The 26,079-nt window shown below is 51.7% G+C and overlaps 1 protein-coding gene across 1 annotated transcript in view; it reads left to right on the forward strand.

Annotated features, from left to right (window-relative positions):
* Positions 1–26,079, forward strand: part of LOC135284517 (zinc finger protein 271-like) — a 523,404-nt gene that overhangs the window by 341,977 nt on the left and 155,348 nt on the right. The window contains exon 3 of the mRNA XM_064396070.1: positions 23,271–23,913. Within this exon, the coding sequence (XP_064252140.1) occupies positions 23,271–23,913 (643 nt within the window). The remainder of the gene's footprint in view (positions 1–23,270; positions 23,914–26,079) is intronic.

Here is a 26,079-nt window from a genome sequence, read left to right on the forward strand (position 1 = left end):
CTAAATCTAAACTCTGTTATCCAAAGAATTGTTATGAAGGTTGCAGTTCATCATCTGTAGGTCAAAGCACTGATTGATGTCCTGAGGCCTCAACACCAGGTCCTGTATGTGGCCTGAACAACAGGCCCTGAGGCAAACCTGAGCTCTAGATGAAACTTCCAACCAAAGCTTATCTTTGTATCTGCTCATTAATGAATCTTTATTAGCAATATGATCTCTATCTGTTCATTGGTGAAATGTGGATTTACCTTTCTGTATTTAAAAATCAGACAAGGCCCCATCTGGCCTTGTTTGGGGCTGAATGGTCAACGTCAGCTCTCTTGGTTCCTCCTTGAGCCCTGGCCAGGCTTTGGGAGGAACCCAAGAGGAGGATGAAACCAGATGTTCCCACACTAGAAGTGCTGTCAGTTTGTTCATTCAGCACTGTCAGAGCTGGGCCCTCTCACAGCGAGGTTGGAGCCTCAGCTGTGGCTGGAGGCACCTGCAGGAATTCCCAGTGTCCAGGAGTGGCTCTGCAGCCCTTGGCTATGACAGCTTCACCCAGCTGCTGTGTGGATCTGGGGGATGGTAAAGGCTGAGCGTAAGTGGTGCTGGATCTTTCTTAATCACTGCTGCAATCCTTCGTGGTGATGGTTGGGTGCATTGCTGAGCTGGTCCTTTTGTAGTTTCGGAATTTACATTATATAAATTAGACAATTCCTTCAGTTGGTGTCTGTGTCTTTGGTGCTGACCCTGCCCACTGCCAAAACTGACCTTGTGGGCTCCACTGAACTAAGGGGCCCTTGTGACACTGCAGGGCCTCGTGTGACCTGGGGACCATGGTGACCCTGTGGGGCTTAATGGAACCCTGGAGACCATTCTGACACTGTGGGGACTCATACGGACCAGGCCCCATTGTTTTCTTCTCCCTGGAACTGCCCAGTTCAGCCTTTCCTGCCCCTGCCCCAGCCCAGCAGAGCAGCAGAGTCAGGTCTGGCCCTGCAGCAGGAACTGCAGGCACTGGAGGTCAGGGACAGCCACTCTGGGTCTGGAATGCTCAGCAGATGCTCAGCTCGGGCAGCTCCTGCAGCCCCAGGGCCGGCCTCGCTGCCCAGCCCAGCAGCAGAGTTGGCCCCGGGGCTCCTCAGGCAGCTCCTGTTGGCCCAGGGACAGGGCAGCTTCTTGCCAGGGCTCCTCTGCACACCCACGGGCTCCTGCTCTGCTCCTGGCCCATGCCAGCTGCCCCCAGAGCCTTTCCCAGGGGAACACGTCTGTGCTGGCCCGAGCAGCCATTGCTGCAGCCCCTGCCCTGCTGCCCAGAGCCCCGAGCTGGGGCTGCTGCTCTGCAGAGCACGGGGGCTGTGCTGCCCGGGGCCCTGGGCTGCCTCTGCTGGGCTCTGCTGCTCAGCCTGGCACACAGAGGCAGCTGATGGTGCTCCCTGCACTCACCCCCTCCCACACAGGCTCTGCGGGGCCATGGAAGGGGCTCAGAGGTGCCTGCCTTGTGCCAGGGCTGCCAGAGGGGCTTGGGGCTGCCCTGGATCCTCCTGGGGGAGTTCCCTGAGGCTCAGAGCAGGCAGTGCCCAGACTCCTTTCCCTGGGCCTGCTGTGTCCCTGGGCTGCAGAGCTCTCCAGGCTCACAGCAGACATTCAGTCCTTGATCTCGGGGTGACCCCAGCCTGGCCAGGCCTGTGCCCAGTGAGCTCCACTCCCTGCTGGTCCCTGGCACACGCTGTCCCTGCAGGTCCCCTGTGTTCTCCTGGCAGCTCCCAAGGCCCTCCAGACAAACCTTCCCCTGCCATCAGCCCTGGCACAAGCTGCAGAGCCCCAGGAAGGTTCAGCACAGACCATTCCCCATCTGATGGGCACTGGCCACCAACAAGCAAAACCTGACCCAGACCTGAGTCCCCTGAAGGCCCCAGTGAGACCCTGATCTCTTCCCACTGAGCCCTGGGAGAACAAGGAACACGAGGAGCCTCCTGAGAGTCCTGAGAGTGACTCTGGAGGGGAGCAAAGCCTTCCTGCCCTGCGCTCAGGAGATGCCCTTTGCTGGTGGAGCTGCTGTGCTGGAGCCCAGCTGTGTCCCAGCAATGCCCATGGCCTGTCCCTGCCTGAGGCCACAGCACGGACACGCAGCAGGACAGTGACCAAGCTGCCAGAGCACCCCGGCCTCGCACCCACAGCAGGGCTGGGAAGGGGAGTGTGGAGCTGGGAGGAGCAGATGTGGAAAGAGGCAGGGCCATTGTCCCTGGCCGTGCTGCTGTGCTGGGAGCCCCTTCCCTCCACCTCTGCTCACAGGCACTGCCCCTGCAGAGCCAGAGAAGGGCTGAGGAAATGCCTTGAACACACAGGTCAGGACAGCCACTTATTTTTATTCAAATGCACAGGGAACAAGTCTCCTAAAAATCTTTGTTTTACAAAAGAAAAGTAGATGTCCATGGAAAATGCTAAGAGTAGTACTACAGTATTTTATTAAAAACATTACAACACTAGAAAAATAATAAAAAATGTCTCAAGGAAAAAACAGACAAATAGGAAAAAAACAGCCAGGAGATTGAAGGTTCTGGAGGAGAAAAAAGAGAGTTTATTGTCTCTGAAAAGATAGAGTCATTACTTTCCTCAGGGCACTCTTGAGCTCCTAGTTCCTCAGGCTGTAGATGAGGGGGTTTAGGACTGGAGGCACCACTGAGTACAGAACTGACAGGGCCAGATCCAGGGATGGGCAGGAGATGGAGGGGGGCTTCAGGTGGGAAAATATACCAGTGCTGAGGAACAGGGAGACCACAGCCAGGTGAGGGAGGCAGGTGGAAAAGGCTTTGTGCCATCCCTGCTCAGAGGGGATCCTCAGCACAGCCCTGAAGATCTGCACATAGGAGAAAACAATGAACACAAAACAACCAAGTGCTAAAGAGCTGGAAAATGCAATTACTCCAAGTTCCCTGAGGTAGGATTTGAAACAGGAGAGCTTGAGTATCTGTGGGATTTCACAGAAGAACTGGCCCAGGGCATTGCCCTGGCAGAGGGGCAGGGAAAATGTATTGGCTGTGTGCAGCAGTGAATAGAGAAAGGCACTGGCCCAGGCAGCTGCTGCCATGTGGGCACAAGCTCTGCTGCCCAGGAGGGTCCTGTAGTGCAGGGGTTTGCAGATGGACACGTAGCGGTCGTAGCACATGATGGTCAGGAGACAAAGCTCTGCTGAAATGAAAAAGAGAAAGAAAAAAGAGCTGTGCAGCACATCCTGTGTAGGAGATGGTGGTGGTGTCCCAGAGGGAATTGTGCATGGCTTTGGGGACAGTGGTGCAGATGGAGCCCAGGTCGCTGAGGGCCAGGTTGAGCAGGAAGAAGAACATGGGCGTGTGCAGGTGGTGGCCGCAGGCTACGGCGCTGATGATGAGGCCGTTGCCCAGGAGGGCAGCCAGGGAGATGCCCAGCAAGAGGCAGAAGTGCAGGAGCTGCAGCTGCCACGTGTCTGCCAATGCCAGCAGGAGGAAGTGGCTGATGGAGCTGCTGTTGGACATTTGCTGGGGCTGCACATGGGGACCTGTTCATGGAGAAAGGATAATGAAGAGTTAGAGGAGATGTCTGTAACCAAAATCAATGCTATTTCCCATACACCCTTCCCTGTAACACACACAGACACCCTTTTTTGTTCATGAGTCCTGGGGTTTTCTCTTTAAGCTCTCCCATATCTGTCCTGGTATTCCTGGATATCAAAAACCCTCAGCATTTCTACAGCCTTCTGGGAGGACAGAGAAAGTTTTGTGATGCAAAGTTATGAGTAGAGAGTGAGGGGAGATGGTCTGGCACTTCATTCTCTTTGGAGTTTCTCTGGGCTTTAAAACTTTCTCAGGTGGAAGATGTTCACACTCCCAAGTTTTCCCTAAACATCACCAGGTACTGCTGAGAGCAGAGGGATCCACCACAGCCCAGCTCCACATTTGTAGCCAAGGTCTCACTTTACTCATTTCACCAACCCGACAGCATTTTCAGTGCCAGAACACCTCTGCCTTTCCCCATCAATCTTATAACTCACAGAGGCTTGGCTGGGGGACAGGAGGGAGGGGGCTTGTTCAGAGGGAGGGGCTGCACTGGAGGGGATCCTGTGGACATCTCTAAACTCTCCCTGCCACAGCATTGCTGGGTTTTGTTTCCTCTCTATGCCTGATCTTCTCTCTGCTTCCTGGAGATTTTCCTCCTGCAGGAGTTTCCCTGTGCCTGATCTCTCCCTGCCAGCACTCACAGACCCCAAATCTCTGTGCCCTCTCCTTGGCCTGACAGAACTCTGCCTGTTTGCAGGGCACTGGCTGGGGGCAGGTTCTGTTTGCAGCTTGGAGAAAGGACAGCTCAGACTGAGCCTGATGGGTCCAGCAAAGGTAATGCTGCTGCTATCCATGGGCAGAGTGGCTGAAAGCACATTAGGGATCTACTGTGAACTTATTGATCACTAAAAGTAACAGTTCAGATGTCTCAGGCACTTGTCAAAATTCATAATTAATAATTCATAATCATCCTTTATTGTTCATTCTCCCTCTATGCCATTCTCCAGTAGTAGCAAACTGAATACAAAGTCTTAGGAAATTTCTGCTTTTTTATCAAAATCCTTGACTTGAAAATATTTTATGACTGATCAGAAACCCTCAGCATGTCAGAGCTTCATGAGCATTTCACCTCCCCTGCACCAGAAATACTCAGAGTTGTACTCACAGAGTCTGTAGGCATTGGGATGTTCCAGCTTTAGGAGATGGCTCCAGGAGCTGCAGCTGCATTGTCCTGCAGCCAGAGGTTCCTGTGCCAAGGCTGGCAGTGATTCTGCCCCAGGCACTTCTCAGCACCTTCCCAGCCCTGATTGATTGAAGCTCTCTGTGCCTCTGGGCTGTGCCCGGGCTGGCTGCAGGCAGTGCCCCAGCCCTGCTGGGCTGCCACAAGAGCTGCTCATCAAGAGAAATGTGCTTTTGAAGCTCTTCTTGCTTACCAGGAGCTGCCTCAGTGCCAGGAGCCCAGCCCAGCTCAGCAGCACAGACACAGCACAAGGACTTTAATGACCCTCTGGGGCTTTGTGCTCAGGCCCTGAACATCGGTCCCTGAGAGGCAGCTGAAGAAACCTCTGCAGAACTCCAAGGCAGAATCCAACTCCAAGGTTTCTTGGACTTTTAATGGGTCCCACTGAGGGACACGACTGAGAAAGTGTCCCCAGGCCCCAGGCAGAGCAGAGAACTGGAGGCACTGATGACAGGTGGGGACAAAGAGAAGCCAAGTCTTGGTGGCCTGGGGTACAGCAGCAGGGTCTGTGCCAGCAAGGGCTGGGAGGAGACACCTTGTCCTGAGGCCCTGGGGCCTCCTGGCACAGCCCCAGCCAGGCTGGGCACTGTCAGCCCCTTGTCCTGCCCTCAGCATCCCCCCCTAGCCCATATCCCAGTGGCCTCAAGGATCTGCTGGAAGGAGTCCCTGGGGAGCCTTGCTCAGCAATGGCCCTGGGGGCTCCTGAATGCTCCCAGGAAGTGCAGGTTTTTCAAAGGACTTTGGGTTTTGCTTTTGCCTTGGAGTCTCTGAGAAGTCTGTGCAATCATGGGCTCCAATTATCTGCTGTAATTAGTCCCTGGAGAGGCTTTGTCGGTAACAACACTCAGTGGGGGTCATTAATAATTCAAGGTACTTCACTTATTTTAAGGTACTCGGTGTTTCCCTTTTGATACAGACTCTGTGAGAGGTCTGTGCAATCATGGCCCCAGTTATCTGCTTTAACGAGTCCCTTGAGAGCCTTGTACTGACACTCAGTGGGGCTCATTTATACTATGAGGTACTCAAGGTTTTTAAAGTACTTTGAATTTTCCTTTTCACACTGAGTCTTTGAGTGGTTTTTGTGCCATCCTGGCTCCCAATTCTCTCCTCCAAGGAGTCCATGAGGCGCCTGTGCTGGGATGGACCTCAGTGGGACCCATTCATGCCTTGACATACTTTGGGGTTTTCTTCTGACTTGGACTCCTGGACAGGTTTGTACAATCTCCTCTCAGGTCCTGATGTTCCAGGGCTCAGCTCTAAATGCACCCTGGGGCTTATTAGCATCAAGCAAGTCCTGACAAACCATGGCTCTGCCTTGATTTACCTCCACTCTACTGCAGTTCATTAGGAGGGTTTCCTTTTTCAGTTATGGAGAAATATTTCAAAGAGCTTCTAGGAAGTATGTATTCCTATTTTAAAAGGTGTCTTTTATTGCTGTTCTTATTACACAAGAGGTGATTGCAGCATTCAGTGACTGATATTGATCCAGCAGGGACTCTCCTAAGGAGCTCTGGCCTGCTCAGAGAAGCTGTGCCTTGAGGTCTGACGCAGCGTGGACAACCTTGCTCCACATAACCCATGCCCATTTTGTCTCTCCTCACTCACCTGGGACCTGCTTTGCTCAGAGAACTGGCTGTACACAGCCAAAGAGGGGTCATCTTCTTTTGTATTTTGAACCAATCTAAAACTCCTGAGTTTCCCCATTGAAAACAGACATCCTCCTCAAGTGTGTGCCAAGCCCAAGCTGCCACCAAGGAGGTTCCCCTTCCCTAAGGCAGAACCCTGCAAGGAATATTTTAGACACACAGGAAGTTCTGCAATAAACACAAATCCAGAGTTTGCTCAGGGCAGAATTAGACCAACTCCTGAAGGACAGACCAGCTTTGAACTCCTTGCAGCTGAAAGCTCTGAGCTGGGAGGTGTGGGAGAGACCCAAGAGTGAGGGAAGGGAAATGCAGAGCACCCAGCAAGTGCTTCTGTGCAGACAGGCTGTGGGGAAGGGCACTGCAGAGCTGCCCTGGGCCAGCTGGGAGGGTGGATCATCATCCCAGTCTGCACTGGGCCATTACAAGACACTGTTGGATGGACACTGCACCGACCCCAGTGCGCCAGCCCATTGCTCAGGGCTGCTGTCACTGCCCAGAGCCAGAGGGGATCCCTTGCTGGGGGCTTGTGCCATGGCCACCTGCCCTGTGCCGCGCTGGCCGCTCAGGCACCAGGAACCAGCAGCAAAGGGCACTGCCAGGGCCAAAGGCCAGCTCAGCCAGACAGAAAGGGGCAGTGCTGGCACTGTTTCCATGGCAGCCCTCACTGGGGGTGACACCTGGGTCACCTGTCCTGGCAGCTGCCATGGAAAGCCCTGGCAGGGACTGAGGGCACAGACACTGGCACTGAGACACTGCTGGGCCGGGTGCTGAGCACAGGGCTGAGCACGCAGAGATGGTTGTGTTCTTGCTGAGCTGCAACAGAGCCAAGGCCTGTCCTGCCCCTCCTCCAGCCACGCTGGGCAGGGGCTGGGGCTGTGGGGGAGCTTGGCAGGGGACACAGCCAGGACAGGTGACCCCAACTGACCCCGGGGATACCCCAGACCACAGGACATCATGCTCAGTGTATGAAGTGCGGGGAACAAGGAGGAAGGGGGGAATGTTGGAGTGAGGGTTTTTGCCTTGCCAGGTAATTCTTAGGCAAGAGGGGGCTCTGTTTCACCAGTGGGCAGGGTCAGTACCAAAGACACAGACACCAACTTAAGGAATCCTGTAATTTATATAATGCACAGCTGCAAAGAATTACAAAAGGATAAGCTCAGCAAAGCACATAATCGTTAGCAAAGAATTACAAAAGAAGCTCAGCAATCCATCCAGTCATTACTACCAAAGATTGCCTGCAGTGATTAAAGAAAGATCCATCACCAGTTACCCTCAGACTTTACCATCACCCAGATCCACACATCAGCTGGGGCAGACAAGGACTGCAGAGCCACTCCCAGACACTGGGAATTCCTGCAGGTGCCTCCACCTTTGCAGGCAACCGGGCTCCAAGCCTGCTGTGAAAGGACACAGCTTTTACACTGTCAAACAAACAAGCTGACATCACTGCTAGGGTGAGAACATCTGGTTTCATTCTCCTGTTTGGTTTCTCCCAAAGCCTGGCCAGGACTCTTGTTTATACTGAAACCCCTTGTGTGAGGACATGAGGCTTGACTCCATTTTCATCAGAAGGCTGATTTATTATGTTATATATTATATTAAAATACCACATTACAACTATACTAAAAGAACAGAGAGAAGAAGATCAGAAGGCTACCAAGACAAGAACAGAACAGGAATCAATAACAAAATCCTGTGACTGCTCACAGCCTTGGCACAGGTGGCTGTGATTGGTCACTAATTGAAAACAATCTACATGGACCAATGAAAGATGCATCTGTGGCATTCCACAGCAGCAGATAGTTATTCTTTACATTTCTTTCCTGAGGTTCTCAGCTCCTCAGGACAGGAAAAATCCTAGCAAAGGATTTTTCACTAAAATATCATGGCTACACCCTGGGCCTCAGCCTTGGCCAACAGCCCCTGGGCTCAGCTCCTCTGAAGCTCAGCACAAACACTGTCTGCTCCAGGCACTGCTGCTGCCCAACCAGCTCCTGGTTGCTGGAGGAGCATCCCTGGGAACTGGTTTTGTTCCCTCAGAGGCACAACATCCCTGTTCTCACAGTGCCAAAGAAAGCTGTTGATGCCAAGTGCGGCCAGGATGAACCATTGCTGTGACTGCAGCCCCTCTCTTGGGGCCCTACAAACAGCGCTGCAAAAGGAGCCCCTTGGAGCTCTCCTGGGCCAGCAACTCCCTCTGAGTGGGGCCTCTCCCAGCCGGGAACTCTCCCGTTTGCTGCACTCGGGGATCCCTGAACAATGAGGGAGCCTGGGCTGATCCCCCCACTCCTCCAGGCTCAACCCTTCACCCGCTGGGGAGATGCCAAAGCATCCACAGGGAGCATTTCCTGCCCTCAGGGGAATTTCTCACAGGTGCCTTGCACTGACTCTTTGTGTCTGTGTGCACACAGGAGTGCCTGTGCTGGGGAAATGTGGCAGAAATGCTGCTCTCGGAGGGGTTGGAGTGCCTTGGATAGCTGAGTCAGTTAGGCCTGTAAGTGAGGTTAAATCATGAGGTCTAAGTGAAGTTAAATGCTACTAAGGGTGGTTCTTTTGCTCAGTTGTTATGTTTAATATAAGTTATAACCTAAGCTGAATATTGTTAAGTGTTATTCCTCTTTTAAATTGATAAGTCATAGGTCATAGGTTAAATACTCTTAAGTGCTGTACTTTTGCTAAATTGTGAAGTTTAAGGTATCACTTAAGGTTAAGGTATAAGTTAAGTCCTGTTAAGCTTGAGCTATGTTTAGTCCTGTTCACCTTTTAGGCCGTATTCCTTTTATCCTTGCCCTCACTGTCCTGTTGACACACACACACACACACACACACACACACACACACACACACACACACAGGGTCAGTTCTTGGTTTATTTCTGGTTTGATTGTCTGGATTTGATTTGGTTTTGTTGTTGCTTTATTTCCCTGGTGTGCCTGAAGTGTCCAGTCAGGAGTGACTCTTGCCAAGGAACTTTGTGGTGCTGTCACTTAATATTAAATCTGGCTTTTGCTGATCCCTTGCTGGGGATTTTTTCAGTGCTCTCAAGCCCTCATTTATAACAGGGTGAAGGAGCCCTGGCCCAGGCTCTGGCCCTGGGTGACACGGGGACACTGCCAGGGCAGTCCCTATCCCCCTGTCCCACCCCCAGGGTCCCGGCCCCCCATCCCTGTGTCAGGCTCTGGGGTCGATCTCGTGGAACATCCTCTGGGGGAGGCTGCGGCGCCGGGGGCGGGGGGACCTGGGGGGACAGGGGACCCCACTGTGCACGAGCAGGGTTGGACTGCTCTGGGGGAACTGTGAGGGGGGCTGGGGCAGAGTGACCTCCCCAGTGACCTCACAGTGCCCCTGTGATGACACACAGCCCCTTTGTGATGACACAGCCCTCATTATGATGTCACAGTTAATCTTGTGATATTACACATCCTCCCCTGGGATGTCACACAGCCATTCTGTGATGTCACAACCCCTGTGTGATGTCACACAGGTGCCCTGTGATGGCAGAATCCATTCTATGATGTCACAAAGCCTACTCTATGATGTCACAGGCAACTCTGTGATGACACACTACTGCTCTGTGATGTCACAGGCTGCTCTGTGATGTCACAAAGCCCCTTCATGATATCACAAGGGCCAGTGCTAGAATATCAGTCTGTGATACCATAAAGCTGCTCTGTGATGTCACAGAAAATTTGGTGATGTCACAAAGTCACCATGTGATGTCACAGTCTGTTCTGTAATGTCACATCTGGCTCTATGGTGTTACTTAGTCACATAGTGATGTCACAACCCACTCTCTGATGTCACAGAGCTGCCTTCCATGACGACAGAGTGTGCTCCATGGCCTCACACCCTACTCTATGACATTACAGAGACTTCTGTGATGTCACAACCCCCTCAGTGATGTCACAAAACCCTCTCTGTAATACCATATTGCCACTCTCTAGTATCACAGCACACACTGTGACCTTACAGCCTGCTCTATGATGTCATACAGCCATGCCATGATGTCACAGCCTGCTCTGGGATGTCACAGAATCCCCTCTATGATGCTCTAGCTGCTCAATGACCTCACACAAAAAACTCTGATGTCATAGCCCAACCTGTGACCTCACACAGCCCACTCTGTGCTGTCACACAGACCCTTGCTGACATCACAGCTGCTCTGTGCCTCTAGGACACAGCCACAGAGGTGCCGCTGTGACACAGCCCCCTCTGGGACATCCCCCAGCCCCTGCCAGTGCTGAGCCCCTGTCAGCTCTGTCTGTGCCCTGCTGGTGTCCCTGAGCTGCCCTGGCAGTGCCCCAGCGCTGCTGGGCTGTGCCCAGGAGCTGCTCCTGGCCAGAGCTGTCTCTCTGCAGCGCTGCTCTTGCCAGGCGCTGCCTCTGGGCCAGGAGCCCGGCCCAGCTCAGCAGCACAGACACAGCACAAGGACTTTAATGACCCTCTGGGGCTTTGGTGCTCTTTGTGTCTGCACATGTTGGCTCTGTCAGGGCCTTGCAGCTGCTGCCCATCCCTGTGCCCTGTGCAGCCCAGGCTGTCCTACGGTGTCCCTGCCCTACGACTCTGTCCCTGCAGGCTGTCCTCATCCCCTGGCTGCCCCACCTGGCTGGCCCCTTCCTTTGCTGACAGCTCTGCCTCTTGCCTGCCTCTGCCTGCCCACACAAAGCCTTGGACTGCTCCAGGCGCCTTCTGGGGGATGTGCTGCACCACAGCCCTGGCCTGGCAGGGAAATTCCTTTCTCCTGGTGTCCAGTCTGGGCCTCCCCAGCTGCCCTTAGCACAATTATTTCTTCTTCAGGCTCATTCCCACAATAAAGAAAAGCTCCACACTCTGTGAAACCACCCTTTACTCCCTCCCGGACTGCTCCTGTTCTGTCCTCAGTCTCCACGCCAGTGAGCCCAGAGCCTACAGCCTCCTCCCGCTGGTTATGTGATGAGGCCTCCAAACCCCATCTTGGGAGATTTTTGGGTCCTCACCAAGGTCTGTGAAAACACAAAAAAAATGGTCAAAGTTATTTTCTCCCAAATCTTGCAGTGACAGAAGAAGGGTCAATATCTCTGAAATGAGTGAGGGTGGATTTACATTTGTTAGAAGGAGGAAATATTTTACAATGATGAGAATGGCACAAAACTGCAACTGTTCTTCCACAGAACTGGATTCCCCATCTCAGGAATTATTCAAGAGCAGGAGCCTTGTGCAACCTGACCCTCTCATCCCCAAGGACAGAATTCCTGTTGTGTGTGTTCTCTGATGTGCTGGGTGCCCTCACAACGCTTCTGGCCAGAATGTCTGCTGAGGGCAGCCAAGCTGCTGCAGGGGCAGTGACCTCACAGCCATCACCATGGCAGCCCTGTGCCCTGGGCCTGGCTCTCCCCTTTCCTCTGCCCCTGCCTTGTCTCTGCTGGCATGAAGAGTTTTCTCATTCATAGCTTGTCCCCAAGGTGCTGGGGCCAATGGCTTCCCAGGCAGGCTCCTGGAGCAGAAGTGGCTTTTCAGAGCCCAGGCAGAAATGAGCCCTGAGGCAGCAGCTCTGCAGTGCTGGCCACCAGGCCGGGCTGCCAAGGGAGGCTTCTGGCCATGCCCTGCAAGCAGCTGCTGCTGCCAAGGTGCCTTTGGTGCCTCAGGCTCTGCCTGGCACAGCTCCCAGCACGCCACTCTGCCCTTGTGCCCGAGCCCTTCCCTGTGCTGGGGCTGGCCTGGGGCTTTTCCTGCAGCGGGACCTGCCCTGCTCCTGGCACAGGAAAGGCAGTTCCTGCTGGAGCAGGAGGCTCTGCCTGCAGTGGGCTCCAACAACTCCAGCCAGGCCCTGTTGACTTCAAAATTGCTTCCTAGAGCAGAATATTCTAATAATTGTTATAGTTCCTATACTGTGGAGTAAATAACTTTTTTTTTTTATTTACTCTGTGGTATAAATAAGCCATTGTGTCTAATGATGATCAGAATCAATCAGAGCTGTATTTATATAAATATATGTCGTATTCCATCATTAATCCTGTGGGACAAATTGCGTTAAAGTTCAATTTCACCTGTCCAATCTTTTACAACTTTTGGCACAGTCTGGGGCTGGGATTGGATCCAGCTGCTCCCAGTCTCCTGTATTAAAAGGAATTTTAGAAGACTAGGGGCCCTGCAGGGGTATGAGGATCCACGGTGGGTGGGTGTTGGGTGTCATTTCTCCATGTCATGATTCAACAGGGATTTCTCTAATAAAGAAATAAAGCTTTTGCCTGAAGCTCCCACTGTGACCATGACTGGAGCCCCTGTGAGTGTCTGGGACATCCCGGCTCCTTGGCAGCCTGGGGACTCCTGGCATGTCACCGTGAAGCCCCTGTGAGTGCCTGTGACAGATCGGTGCCTTTGCAGCCCAAGGTCCCCTGGGATGTCACCATGGAATGGCTGTGACTGCCTCTGACCACACGGCTCTTTATCATCCCCAGAAACCCCTGGGAGGTGTCCATGGAGCCCCTGTCTCTGCCTGTGACCTTCCAGCTCTTGAACAGCCTGGAGACTCTTGGAAAGTCCCCATGGAACCCTTGTGACAAATCTGATCCTTAGTGGGCAACCATCACCAGCCCCATTCCTATGGTCAGTTTTCATGGCAACCATCACCAGGCCCCTGTTCCCCCAGATCCACAGAATTGGCTGAGCTGGGAGGGACCCATCAGGATCCTGGAGTCCAACTGCTGGCTGTGCACAGGACACCCCAACAATGCCAGCCTGGGCCTGGCAGCGCTGGCCAAGCGCTGCTGGAGCTCAGAGGGCCCTGGAGCTGGGAGCCTTCCCTGGGGAGCCTGGACAGCGCCCCAGCAGCCTCTGGGGAAAAACCTTTTCCTGAGATCCAGCCTCAGCCTGCCCCGACTCAGCTGCAGCTGTTCCCTCCAGTCCTGTCCCTGGGCAGCAGAGGGAAGAGGTTCCCACAGCCCCAGCCAGGGACCCGCTCCCAAGGCTGTTGCCATGGCCAGCAGGGCAGGGACCTGCTGGGATGCTCATTTTCCATGGGCCAGGGTTCAGGAATGGGATTCCCCAATTTCCTGCTTCTGCTAAAACTGTGCTGCTGCTCGCTGCCCTCCCACCTCCCATGGAAAGCACAAAAGGCAAAGATCCCAGGCTGGGAAAACAACAATTTACTGGGAAAAGCAATGTGATTACATCGGGGCACAAAGCCCTTACATTGCAGTCACGCCTCTTGCAGGGCTCCCCTTACCGGTGACTCCGCAGGTGTCTGGTGTAGTTAGAGCTGTCTGAGAAGCTCTTCCCACACTGGGGACACTCGTAGGGCCTCTCCCCAGTGTGGATGCGCCAGTGGGTGACGAGGTGGGAGTTTTGCTTGAAGTCCTTGCCACAGTCAGGGCAGCAGAAGGGCCTCTCATCTGTGTGAATTCGCTCATGCAAAAGGAGATGGGACCTGGCGTGAAATCTCTTCCCACATGTGGGGCAGTCATAGGGAAGCTCTCCAGTGTAGATGCGCTGATGGCTGAGGAGATTGGAGTTGGTGTGAAACTTCTTCTGGCACTCAGGACACTCGTAGGGTCTCTCCCCAGTGTGGATGTGTTGGTGGTTCATGAGGTGAGACCTCCGGCTGAAGCCCTTCCCACATTCCCCACACTCATAGGGCCATTCCCCGGTGTGGATCATCTGGTGGCAGGTCAGGCTGCTGCTCTGCCTGAAGCTCTTCCCACACTCCAAGCACTTGTAGGGCTGCTCCCCATCATGAAGCTTCTCACAGACCACCAGCTCTGAGCTCTGGCTGAAGCTCTGTCCACCTTCCTGGCCCAGGGTGGGTCTTTCCTCCTCAGAGCACCCTGGGCTGGGTTTGGAGCCACTCCTCCTGCAGGATCTCGGGGAAATCTCCTTCTTGTTAAATTCATGTGCAGTAGAGCTGCTCAACACAGCCTCTTCCACGAGTTTCTGCCGTGGGGATTTGTCCTCCCTGGCCTCCATCCTCAGCTCCTTGTCTGCGGAAGGCAGGGCAAGGGGAGGATGGGATTTGCCTCCATGCCACAGGGAAGGGGAAGGAGATCCCCCATGAGTATCCCCGGCAGGACGGCATTGGCAGCAGGGTTGTCCTCCAGCTGGGGGCCATGCTGGGCTGGGAGTTGGAGCAGAAGAGAGGGGGAAAGGGGCACTGACTTCCTCCTCACCTACCTGGTGGTCCCAGGGAATCTTCCTCTTCCTCACAGCTTCCTCCTCCATCGGGTGATGGTTTTGGGATTGGAAATTCTGCTTAGGGATGAAAACAAGAGATGAGTACATTGAGTTTTGTAGTGGTTTGAGGGCAAACCAGGGGGAGAATCTAAGCCAGAATTACAATTTAATAAGAAAATTAAGATCAGGGCAATGATACAGAAACACGGCCTTAAACTGACAGAGTCAGGATATAACCTGACACCCTGTTGCTCAGGGTGGTGGCAGCAGTCCCAATAAATGGTGGCTGCTGTTCTGTTGCAGTGATGAATGTGATTCTGTCAAAGCAGTGATCCTGTAGAAGGGTCTGGTCTTCCTCTGAAGCTCCAGTGGTGCTTATGGAGCTCTTGTCCTCTGGGAATCCAGTAGCCAAGGTGCTCCTGGGGCTGTAAGCTTCAGTTTATATCCAGGTAGGAATGCTTGGCTCATCCCCCTGGGCGGAGCATGCCACAATGGGATGATGTCATTCTATCAGTCCTGCAGGGACACTCAATGGGCCATGAACAGAAGATAGCCCCTGCAGGGCGTTATCAGGGCTGAGTCATGGAAGAGATAAAGAACACTGCCCCGCCTGTTTATAACAGTTTGTCAAGATGGTGATTGAAAACATGCATTTGGTTACATCTTACACTGTAACCTGAAACAGTGGGGCAATCCCTGCTCGGGGGGTGAACACCACCCCCCTTACCCAAACTGGCTCAGGTGTAAAACCCCCACCCCGGGACAGCCACGCACACAGGGGACAATGTCACACTTGCTGCACCCCAGTGGGGCTCTCTGTCCCTGTCTCTTGCTCTCCCCCCTTTTCTCTTTCTTTTCATCTCTCTTTCTTTACCTCACATTTACTGTTCAATAAAATCCACTTTGGATTTGGTCTCCTTAGTACCTTAATTGGGGCAGAGGCATCTCTCCAACAGTTTCCTTAACTAGATTGTGACATTATTTTGGCACAGTGAGTTTAGGCACTGTTGTCTGACCCCAAGTGCCTTTGACAACAGCATGGTTCCCTCCTCTGAGGAGCTTGTGGCTCTTTCTGGAGGAAGTCTTGGAAACTTGGATGCCGCTTTCTCTGAGGGATTTATGGGAGAACTGATGAAGGAAATGGCTGTTGTGGGTGGCCAGTGTGAAGAAAATACTTTCTTGTCCTTTCTTGAAAAGTTTGTTAAAATCACTGGAGAAAAGGGAGTGAATGATACCAGAGAGGCTGACAAGGTTCATTCACCGCAAGGTGAGGAAAACAAGGCTGCTAAAAGTCCTAAAAGAAGCCCAGCTCATCTAGCTAAATTTCCAAATAACTCCCAAATTGAGAGGGTTTAGGACTTTGCCAAATGTGAGAATCATTATTCTCTTTGTCCCTGGAGCCTTTGTGATCGTTCTACAGAAATTTGTTTCCTTTTAACAACCTGTATTGGTCCAAATTTCCACTTTTCTTTTACGGGAACCTGCCAGCAGCTGAGCTGGAGCTGTGCAGGAACGGATGAAACTTGGAATTGCCACAGAATTGCTTCTATTGTCAGTTTATTAATGCTTGGGATTTGTTTGCATTTTCATCATATGTGACTTGTGGGAAAATTAAATATTCATCAAAGTGGTTTATGCAGAGTTAAGTTTGATTTCTGCCAAGTTTATTTTGTCCAGTGCCCAGGGGATGCTCAAGGGGTCTCTGTTCCTCTCGCCTTGGGGGATGCTTGGGAGGAGCTTGTGGGGGCTGTCCCTGTCTCTGTTACCCCAGACCATTCCCCAGGGGGTTTCCATCATTCTCACTCCACGGAATGCCTGGGGAGGTCTCCCTCCCACTCACCCCTGTGTCAGGGGGGTGCTCGGCCCAGTCTCTGTCCCTCTCAGCCCAGGGGATGCTCAGGGGTCTCTGTCCCCTCAATCTGGGAGATGCTCAGGGGTCTCCATCCCTCTGGCCTCAGGGAATACTTGTGCAGGGCTGGGGACCAGGGACTCTGTGTCCCTCTCACCGCTGAGAGTGCTTGGGGCTGGGGGGGCTCTCCGACCTTCTCATCCCTGGGGAGGCCGGGGGGGGTCTCTGTCCCTCTCAGCCCTGGTGTGACCCCACCCAAACATCATCGGGCTCAGAGGGACAGAGACACCCCCAAACCCCCAGAAGGGCTGGACCTGGGATCATGCTCATACCCTCTTCATCTATTTAGCCCAGAAATGAGTTCTGCACCTTTAAGGCTGGTTCTGAGATCGAAGGGAGGCAGGAAGTGAGCAGGTTTTTTAGAAACTGCACTCCTCCATATTCCGGCTGCTGGACAGATTGCAGGACAGGCTCTCCTTTGGTTTTATTTCATTCTTAGCTCTCTAAGGCAGATAAGTGCCCTGGACTGTAGTTTTTCTTTTACTTTAGAGCTGTTTAAACCTGCTCTGAACATCCAGAAGAGCACTGGCAGCTCCACCTGTGGCCCATTGGCCCGAGCCTGGTCCACGGCATTTCCAGTGATGGAGAAACTGATAAGAGACTGAGTGAGCAGAGCTACAGCCCACAGAGGGACTTTCTGAGTTTGTCATCTCTTTTGGAGCGTCAAGAGATTTTATTGTTTAATATTCGTCATTTGCTGTGCTCATAAATGCTTTGTCTTTTAAATAACCAGGTTTTTCCACTTTTCTCCAAAGAAATCTTTTCCCAAACTGATTGGGGGAGAGGCTGCTTGAATTTGCTTTCTAGAGGAAACCCCTTTTTGAGGTTTTCTCCCAAATTTGCCCTAAACCAGGACAGGGCAGTGGGGAGAGGAGAGAGCCCCAAGTGACTGGATTGGGGGAGGCTGGAGAGAGGGAGCCTGGGACCCCAAAACCCCCCAGCATCCCTAAGCAGGAGCCTGGAGAGGGGGGATCCACATGTGCTCTGGGATCCTTGACAGCCATGAGACAGGGGACCACCAGAACCCCAGAGGGATGAGACTGGAAATGGGACACTCCTGGTGGCTTTTTTTGATTCACTTTTGCTTTTCAAGGTTTTTATGGATACCAGGTGACTTCTAGGGATGGACTTGGGCAAAGGACCTTCAGACACACTGTGCTCATCCCTTGTTTTTCCCCAAACCAGGATTTCCCCTTCCCAAATCTTGGCCCAATAGAGGAGAAGGCTGCAAGGAAGAGGAAGATGCCCTGAGACACGCAGGCAGGTGAGGAGGAAGTCAGTGCCCCTTTCCCCCTCTCTCCTGCTCCATCTCCCAGCCCAGCATGGCCCCTGGCTGCAGGACAACCCCACTGCCGACGCCGTCCTGCTGGGGATGCACTGGGGGATCTCCTGCCCCTTCCCTGTGGCACGGAGGCACATTCACAGGCTCTGGGGCAGGAGGGGGAACCGCGGGTGGTTTGGGGTGCGTGGCTCGGCTGCTCCCGGCGCGGTTCCCCCGAGCCCCCGGCGTGGCTCCGCCAGCCCCCCACCACGGCACTTGTCGGAGGTTCTTTAACAGAAATGCTGGTAAATTGACCCTCTGGAATGACACTAAATACAATTTCAAAAAGCTGCTGGTTTGCTGGGCAGTTTGCCGAATTCCACATTGTTGTTTCTTTCAATAAAACTGCACTTTAATAGGTCTTTGTAAATTTATACTTGCATAAAATTTGTGGCTACCATGGGCTTCTCTCAAAACTAAATTACATAAAAATATTACACACTTATTACATGCTTTTAATCCCTCCAGTAAATCCTTCATGCTGTTATTTCAATCGCAGATTGTTCAACTTTTCAGTGCCTTATTTCCATTAATAGCATCAGAATAAGTTAAATTTTGTTGTACGTATAACTGTCCTGGGTTGACTATATGATGCTTTTATCCCCAATCGTCTTGTTCTGTTTATACCAAATAATAAGTTTTACATCTTTAAGACTCTCTTCCAGACAGTGAAGAGGGGAGGGAAGAAGCGCGCAGTTTGTTTTCAGACTGCTCTCACTCCTCCACATTCCTGCTCCTGGACTGTGTTGTCTGCAGATGGACAGACAGCCGGACAGAGCTCCTTTTTCCCTTTTTTTTCTGCTTTTAGTTAGTTTTAGCTAGCTGAGGCAAAGAAGCTCCCTGGACTGTGATTTTTTCCTTTTTTTCTTGGACCTGTTCAAGCCTGCTCTGCACTGAACACCCAGAAGAGCACCAGCAGCTCCACCTGTGGCCCCCCTGGCCGGGCCTGGGCCGCGGCGTTTCCAGCACCAGAGAGACTGATCAGAGACTGAGTGAGCCGAGCTGCAACCCGGGGAGGGGACTGTTCTGAGTTTGCTTTCTTTGGAGCAGTGAGAAGTTTTATTGTTTAATATTGTTTGGGTTCTATTGTTTAATAAACAGGTTTCTTTCCACTTTTTTCTCCAAGGAGATATTTTCTCCCAAACCAGTTAGAGGGGGGAGGGGCAATTGAATCTGCTTTTGTAGAGAAGCCCCTTTAGGAGTTATCTCCCAAACTTGCCCTAAACCAGGACAATAACTTTTAAGGATATTAATTTTTGATTCCGTGGTGTTTAATTTAATGCAAATTCAGGGTTGGTAAGATTAAGAAAAGTTAAGCTTCATTATTGTTAGATTTGAGCAATGTTATGTTGCATTTTATTAATTTGAATTCCTGTTGTTCTGGTTTGAAAGATAATGTGTGTATTCTATTTGCCATTTGTCACAGGTAAGGCAGTTATTGTCTGTTAATTGAGCTGTAAATTGGACCCCCAATGGCTCCCACAGATCTCCAAACACCTGCAAGGACCTCCAAGCTTTCTAAACTTCTTTTTGTGAGAGGAGCCTTAGAGCAGCTGTTTCCAATCCTAATCCCAGACTTTCAAGATTTTGCATGTAAAGAATTATAAAGGTGGAATGAAACCTTTATAGAATTTGTCCCACGGGATTAAGGATGGCAAACTAGAGATATATAACCTATATATTATTTATATTATCTATCTATCTATCTATCTATCTATCATCTACCTATCTATATTTATTTTTTTAATATATTTTTATATATTATACGTATATTTTATATATATATATATATATATATTATATCCGATATATAGGATTAAGGATGGCAAACATATAGATTTCTGTAGATATATATTATCTATTATGGTAATGATTAGACAATATTATCTTAATCAGAAAAATTTACTCCGAGGTATAACAGCTGCAACATATTATATATCATATATAATATATCATATCATATTATATCATATACTAGGAAGTGATTTCAACGTAACTGCATTAAAGCAAAACCAGTTATTAAGCAGAGATTGATGTCACTCCATCTTGTTTTGGAAAGACAGGTATCTGCTAAGGAAGGCAGAAGCCTCTCCTAAAAGCAAAATGTGAACCCCCTCCCCCTGAATTGTTATAAATTTTAAATTAAGGGGCTCTCAGGAAAAAATATGGGAGCAGGAATAACAGTTCTTTATTAGGGAAACAATAAAAATATAAAATAAACAATGCAGTAAAGCAAGACAACACTGACAGAGTCAGAACACAACCTGACACCCTGTTGGTCAGGGTGTTGGTAGCAGTCCAATTGGAATGGTGGCTGCAGTCCAATTGGAGTGCCAGGAGTGGTTCTGCTGGAGCAGGGATCCTGTAGAAAGGTGTAGTCTTCCTCCGAAGATCCAGTGGAAGAGGCAGCTGCTGTTTCTCTGGGAAAATCCAGTGGAGAAAGCCATGCTGGTGTTCCAGAAACTCAAGATTATATCTGGGTAGGAATGCTTGGCTCTCCCTTCTGGGCAGAGCATCTCACAATAGGATGCTGTAGTTCTTATCAGTCATGCAGTGCCATTCAATAGCCGTTATCAGCAGATGTCTGCCCAGAGGGAGGATTGGGTGTTGAAGAGATAAGGAAAACTGCCCAGTTAATAGAAGACAACTGCCATACAGAAGGCAAAGAGAATACAATCTGTTTGGCAATCCAGGACAGTGGGTTAGTGGGCTACCCTCAGGGAATGCTCGCCTGGTATTGAAGGGCAGGGTGGGAGCACCTGGATCTTGGAGCACCCAGCTGCCTCCCAGGTTTGGAGGTGCCTGAGGAAGGCTGGGACAATGCCAGGGACATCCTGCAGTGACATCCCCCCTGTCCCGCTCGGGGTGAGCTCAGTCCCAAACCTGGCCCTGATCCTAGTCTCAATCTCACTCCATGTTTAGACACACTCACAGTTCTGTATTTAATCTCATCCCAGTGCCAGACTCGTCTAGCCCCAGACCCATTCCCAATCCCAGCCCTAAAGCCAATCCCATCTCTAGCCTTAACTCCAATCCCAGTTCTAATCCAAATCTCAGCCCTAACTCCAACTCCACCCCCAAATCCAGCCCTATCCTAAATCCTCAGCCCCAAACCAAATCCCAGGTTCAGCTCTTCTGGGGGTTTGGGGGTGTCTCTGTCCCTCTGAGCCCGATGATGTTTGGGTGGGGTCACACCAGGGCTGAGAGGGACAGAGACCCCCCTGGCCTCCCCAGGGATGAGAAGGTTGGAGAGCCCCTCCAGCCCCGAGCACCCTCAGCGGTGAGAGGGACACAGAGTCCCTGGTCCCCAGCACTGCACAAGCATTCCCTGAGGCCAGTGGGATGGAGACCCCCTGAGCATCCCCCAGAGTGAGGGGACAGAGACCCCCGAGCATCCCCTGGGCTGCGAGGGACAGAGACTGGGCCGAGCACCCCCTGGCACAGGGATGAGAGGGAGGGAGAGCCCCCAGGCATTCCCTGGGGTGAGAATGATGGAGACCCCTTGGGGAATGACCTGGCGTGACAGGGACAGGGACAGGGACAGGGACAGCCCCCACAAGCCCCTCCCAAGCATCCTCCAGGGTGAGGCAGAGACCCCTTGAGCATCCCCTGGGCACTGGACAAAATAAAATTGGCAGAAATTAAATTTAACTCTGCATTAATCATTTTGATGAATATTTGATTTTCCAAAAAGTCACATGTGATGAAAATGCAAATAAATCCCAAACATGAATAAACCGATAATAGAAGCAATTCTGTGGCAATTCCAAGTTTCATTGGTTCCTGCACAGCTCCAGCTCAGCTGCTGGCAGGTTCCCATAAAAGAAAAGTGGAAATTCGGCCCAACACAGATTAAAAGGAAGAGAAAGCACTGTGGGGCTGTCACAAGGGTGACAGGGATGAAGAGAATAATGATTCTCATATGTGGCAAAGCCCCTAAGCCTGTGAATTTGGCATTTATGCAGAAATTTAGCTACTTGAGCTGGACTTCTTGTGCGACTTTTAGCAGCCTTGTGTTCCTCACCATGGGGTGAGTGAACCTTGTCAGTCTTACTGGTATAATTTGCTCCCTTTCCTCCAGTGTTTTTAACAAACTTTTCAAGGAAGGAGAACAAAACATTTTCTTTACACTGGCCACCCACAACAGCCATTTTCCTCATCCATTCTTTCCTAAGTTGCTCAGATGTAGCTGCATCCAAATTTCTAAGAATTCCTCCAGAGAGGACCACAACCTCTTCAGAGGAGGGAACCATGCTGTTATCCAAGGCACTTGGGGTCAGAGAGCAGTGCCTAAACTCGCTGTGCCAAAATAATATTGCAATCTGGTTAAGAAAATTGTTAGAGAAATGCCTCTGCCCCAATTAAGGTGCTACCAAGACCAAATCCAAAGTGGATTGTATTGAACAGTAAATGTGAGGTAGAGAGAGACATGGAAAGAGAAGAGAAAAGGGGGGACAACAAGGGAATGACAGGGACAGAGACCTCCCCTGGGGTGGGGCAAGTGTGACAGGGCAGTGTTCTTTATCTCTTCCATGTATGAGCCCTGATAACAACCTCCAGGGGCCATCTTCTGTGAATGGGCCATTGAGTGTCCCTGCAGGGCTGATAAAATGACATCATCCCATTGTGGGATGCTCCGCCCAGGGGGATGAGCCAATAATTCCTACCTGGATATAAGCTGAGCCTTGCAACACCGGTAGCACCCTGCGTAGTGGAGAGGACAAGAGCTCCATAAGCACCACTGGACCTTCAGAGGAAGACCAGACCCTACTACAGGATCACTGCTTCGACAGAATCACTTCATCACTGCAACAGGACTGCAGCCACCATTTAATGGGACTGCTGCTACCACCCTGAGTAACAGGGTGTCAGGTTATATCCTGACTGTGTCAGTTTAAGGCCGTGTTTCTGTATCATTGCCTTGATCTTAATTTTCTTATTAAATTGTAATTCTGTCTTAGATTCTCCCCCTGGTTTGCCCGCAAACCAGTGCAAAACTCAATGCACTCATCTCTTGTTTTCCTCCCAAACCAGAATTTCCCATCTCAAAACCACTGCCAGATGGAGGAGAAGGCTGAGCTTAAGGGAAAGATTCCCCGGGACACGCAGGCAGGTGAGGAGGTAGTCAGTGCCCCTTTCCCCCTCTCTCCTGCTCCATCTCCCAGCCCAGCATGGCCCCCGGCTGCAGGACAAACCTGCAGCCAACACCATCCTGCTGGGGAAGCGCTGGAAGGATCTCCTTCCCTTTACCTGTGGCACAGAGGCAAATCCCATCCTCTCCTTGGTCTTCCTCCCCCAGACAAGGAGATGAGGATGGAGACCAGGGAGGACAAATCCCCACGGCAGAACCTCATGGAAGAGGCCATTTTGAGTGGCTCCATGGCACAGGAATCCAATGGGGAAGAAAAGACACAGAGATCCCATAGGATGAGGGGCTCCAAACCCAGCCCAGGGTACTCTGAGGAGGAAAGACACACCCTGGGCCAGGAAGGTGGACAGAGCTTTAGCCAGAGCTCAGAGCTGGTGGTCTGTGAGAAGCTTCATGATGGGGAGCAGCCCTACAAGTGCTTGGAGTGTGGGAAGAGCTTCAGGCAGAGCAGCAGCCTGATCCACCACCAGATGATCCACACTGGGGAATGGGCCTACGAGTGTGGGGAATGTGGGAAGGGCTTCAGCTACAGATCCACCCTTGTGACCCACCAACGCATCCACACTGGGGAGAAGCCCTATGAGTGTCCTGAGTGCCAGAAGAGGTTTCAGATCAGCTCAGATCTCCTCAGACACCAGCGGATTCACACCGATGAGAGGCCCTTCTGCTGCCCAGATTGTGGGAAGGGCTTCAAGCGCAATTCCCACCTCATCACCCACCAGCGCATCCACACTGGGGAGAGGCCCTACGAGTGCTGCACGTGTCAGAAGAGGTTTCAGACCAGCTCAAATCTCCACCTGCATGAGCGGATTCACAATGAGGAGAGGTCCTTCCGCTGCCCCGACTGTGGGAAGGGCTTCAAGCACAACTTCACCCTCGTCAGGCACCAGCGCATCCACACTGGGGAGAGGCCGTATGAGTGCGCCACATGTGGGAAGGGATTCACCCAGAGCTCTGACTTGACCAGACACCAACGGAAGCACCAGTAAGGCAAGCCCTGCAAATGTCCCAACTGCAGGGAGAGCTTTGTGCCCTGCTCCAGCTTCATCCCTCATTGGAGGACCCATGTTGGGAAGAGCCATGGTGATCCATGTTCCCTGTGATCCATGCTGGGAAGACACCTGTCTCTTTTCCTGCCCCTGCCAATGACATGATGTGGGATCAAAGAACATGAGGGTCTGGCCAGGGCCGTGTCATTACATTCACTCTCACCTCAAGTCATTGCCAGGGGCAGGAAAGTGTCTCTCTCTCTCCCCTAGGAGAAGATTGTCCTTTGCAGGGAGGAGGAAATTGTGGCCGGGAAGAGACAGTCCTTGTGTTGCAGTTTTCCCTTTTTCATAGCCCTTCTGTTGTCAATATTATTTTTGTTACTTTTTGTTTTTTATCTCGTTGCTGTTCCCAATAAATTTTTCTTATCCCAGCCCGGGATCATTCCTTTTTGTGCTTTCCATGGAAGGCGGGAGGGCAGCGAGCAGCAGCGTGGTTTTAGCAGGAGCAAAAAATTGGGGAATCCCATTCCTAAACCCTGGCCCGTGGAAAGCGAGCATCCCAGCTCGGCCCAGCCCTGCTGGCCATGGCAACAGCCTTGGGAGTGGGTCCTTTGCCAAAGGTATAAAAGATTGGACAGGTGGAATTGAACCTTAATGCAATTTGTCCCACAGAATTAACAATGGAATACTAGATAAATTTATGTAAATACAGCTCTGATTGATTCTGATCATGACTAGACAGTATAGTTCGTTTACACCACAGACTAAATTTTATAAAATGAGTTATTTACTCCACTGTATCAGAGCTAAAACAATTATTAGATTATTCTGCTCTAGGAAGCAATTTTGAAGTGAACAGGGCCTTGCTGTAGTTGTTGGAGCCCGTAGCAGGCAGAGGAATTCTGTGCTTGTGGATAAGTGTGTTTCACTGGGTCAGGTTGTACAAAGCTCTTGCTCTGCATAATTCCTGAGATGGGGAATTCACTTCTCTGGAAAAACAGTTGCAGTTTTGTGCCATTCTCATAAATGTAAAATATTTTCTCCTTTAAACAATTGTAAATCTGCCCTCATTCAGCTCAAAGATACTGAGCCTTGTTCTGTCACTGCAAGATTTGGGAGAAAATAACTCTGACTGCTTTTTTCATTTTCACAGACCTTGGAGAGGACCCAAAAACCTCTCAGGATATGTTTTGGAGGCCTCATCCCATAACTAGCAGGGAGAGGCGGCAGACTCTGGGCTCAGTGGTGTGGAGACTGAGGACAGAATAAGAGCAGCCGGGGAGGGATTGAAGGGTGGTTTCAAACATCCTGGAGTTTTTCTTTATTGTGTAAAACAGCCAGAGAAAGAGATAATGGCACCAAGGGCAGCTGGGCAAGCCCAGACTGGACACCAGGAGAAAGGAATTTCCTTCCCAGGGCAAGGCTGTGGTGCAAGATATCCCCCATTCAGAGCCTGGAGCAGCCCAAGGCTTTGTGTGGGCAGAGGCAGGCAGGAGGCAGAGCTGTCAGCAAAGGAAGGGGCCAGCCAGGTGGGGCAGCCGGGGGATGACGACAGCCTGCAGGGACAGAAGCGCAGGGCAGGGACACCGTAGGACAGCCTGGGCTGCACAGGGCACAGGGATGGGCAGCAGCTGCAAGGCCCTGACAGAGCCAACTTGGGCAGCACTTTGGCCAGGGCAGACACAAAGAGCACCAAAGCCCCAGAGGGTCATTCAAATCCCTGTGCTGTGTCTGTGCTGCTGAGCTGGGCCGGGCTCCTGGCCCAGAGGCAGCTCCTGGCAAGGGCAGCGCTGCAGAGACACAGCTCTGGCCAGGAGCAGCTCCTGTGCACAGCCCAGCAGGGCTGGGGCACTGCCAGGGCAGCTCAGGGACACCAGCAGGGCACAGCCAGAGCTGACAGGGGCTCAGCACTGGCAGGGGCTGGGGGATGTCCCAGAGGGGGCTGTGTGACAGCAGCACCTCTGTGGCTGTGTCATGGAGGCACAGAGCAGCTGTGATGTCAGCAAGGGGCAGTGTGACAGGACAGAGTGGGCTGAGTGAGGTCACAGGTTGGTCTGTGACATCACAGAGTTTGTTGTGTGAGGTCATTGAGCAGCTAGAGCATCATAGAGGGGATTCTGTGACATCACAGAGCAGGCTGTGACATCATGGCATGGCTGTAT

Source organism: Passer domesticus, chromosome 21, assembly GCF_036417665.1.
Source record: "Passer domesticus isolate bPasDom1 chromosome 21, bPasDom1.hap1, whole genome shotgun sequence".
Taxonomy (NCBI): domain Eukaryota; kingdom Metazoa; phylum Chordata; class Aves; order Passeriformes; family Passeridae; genus Passer; species Passer domesticus.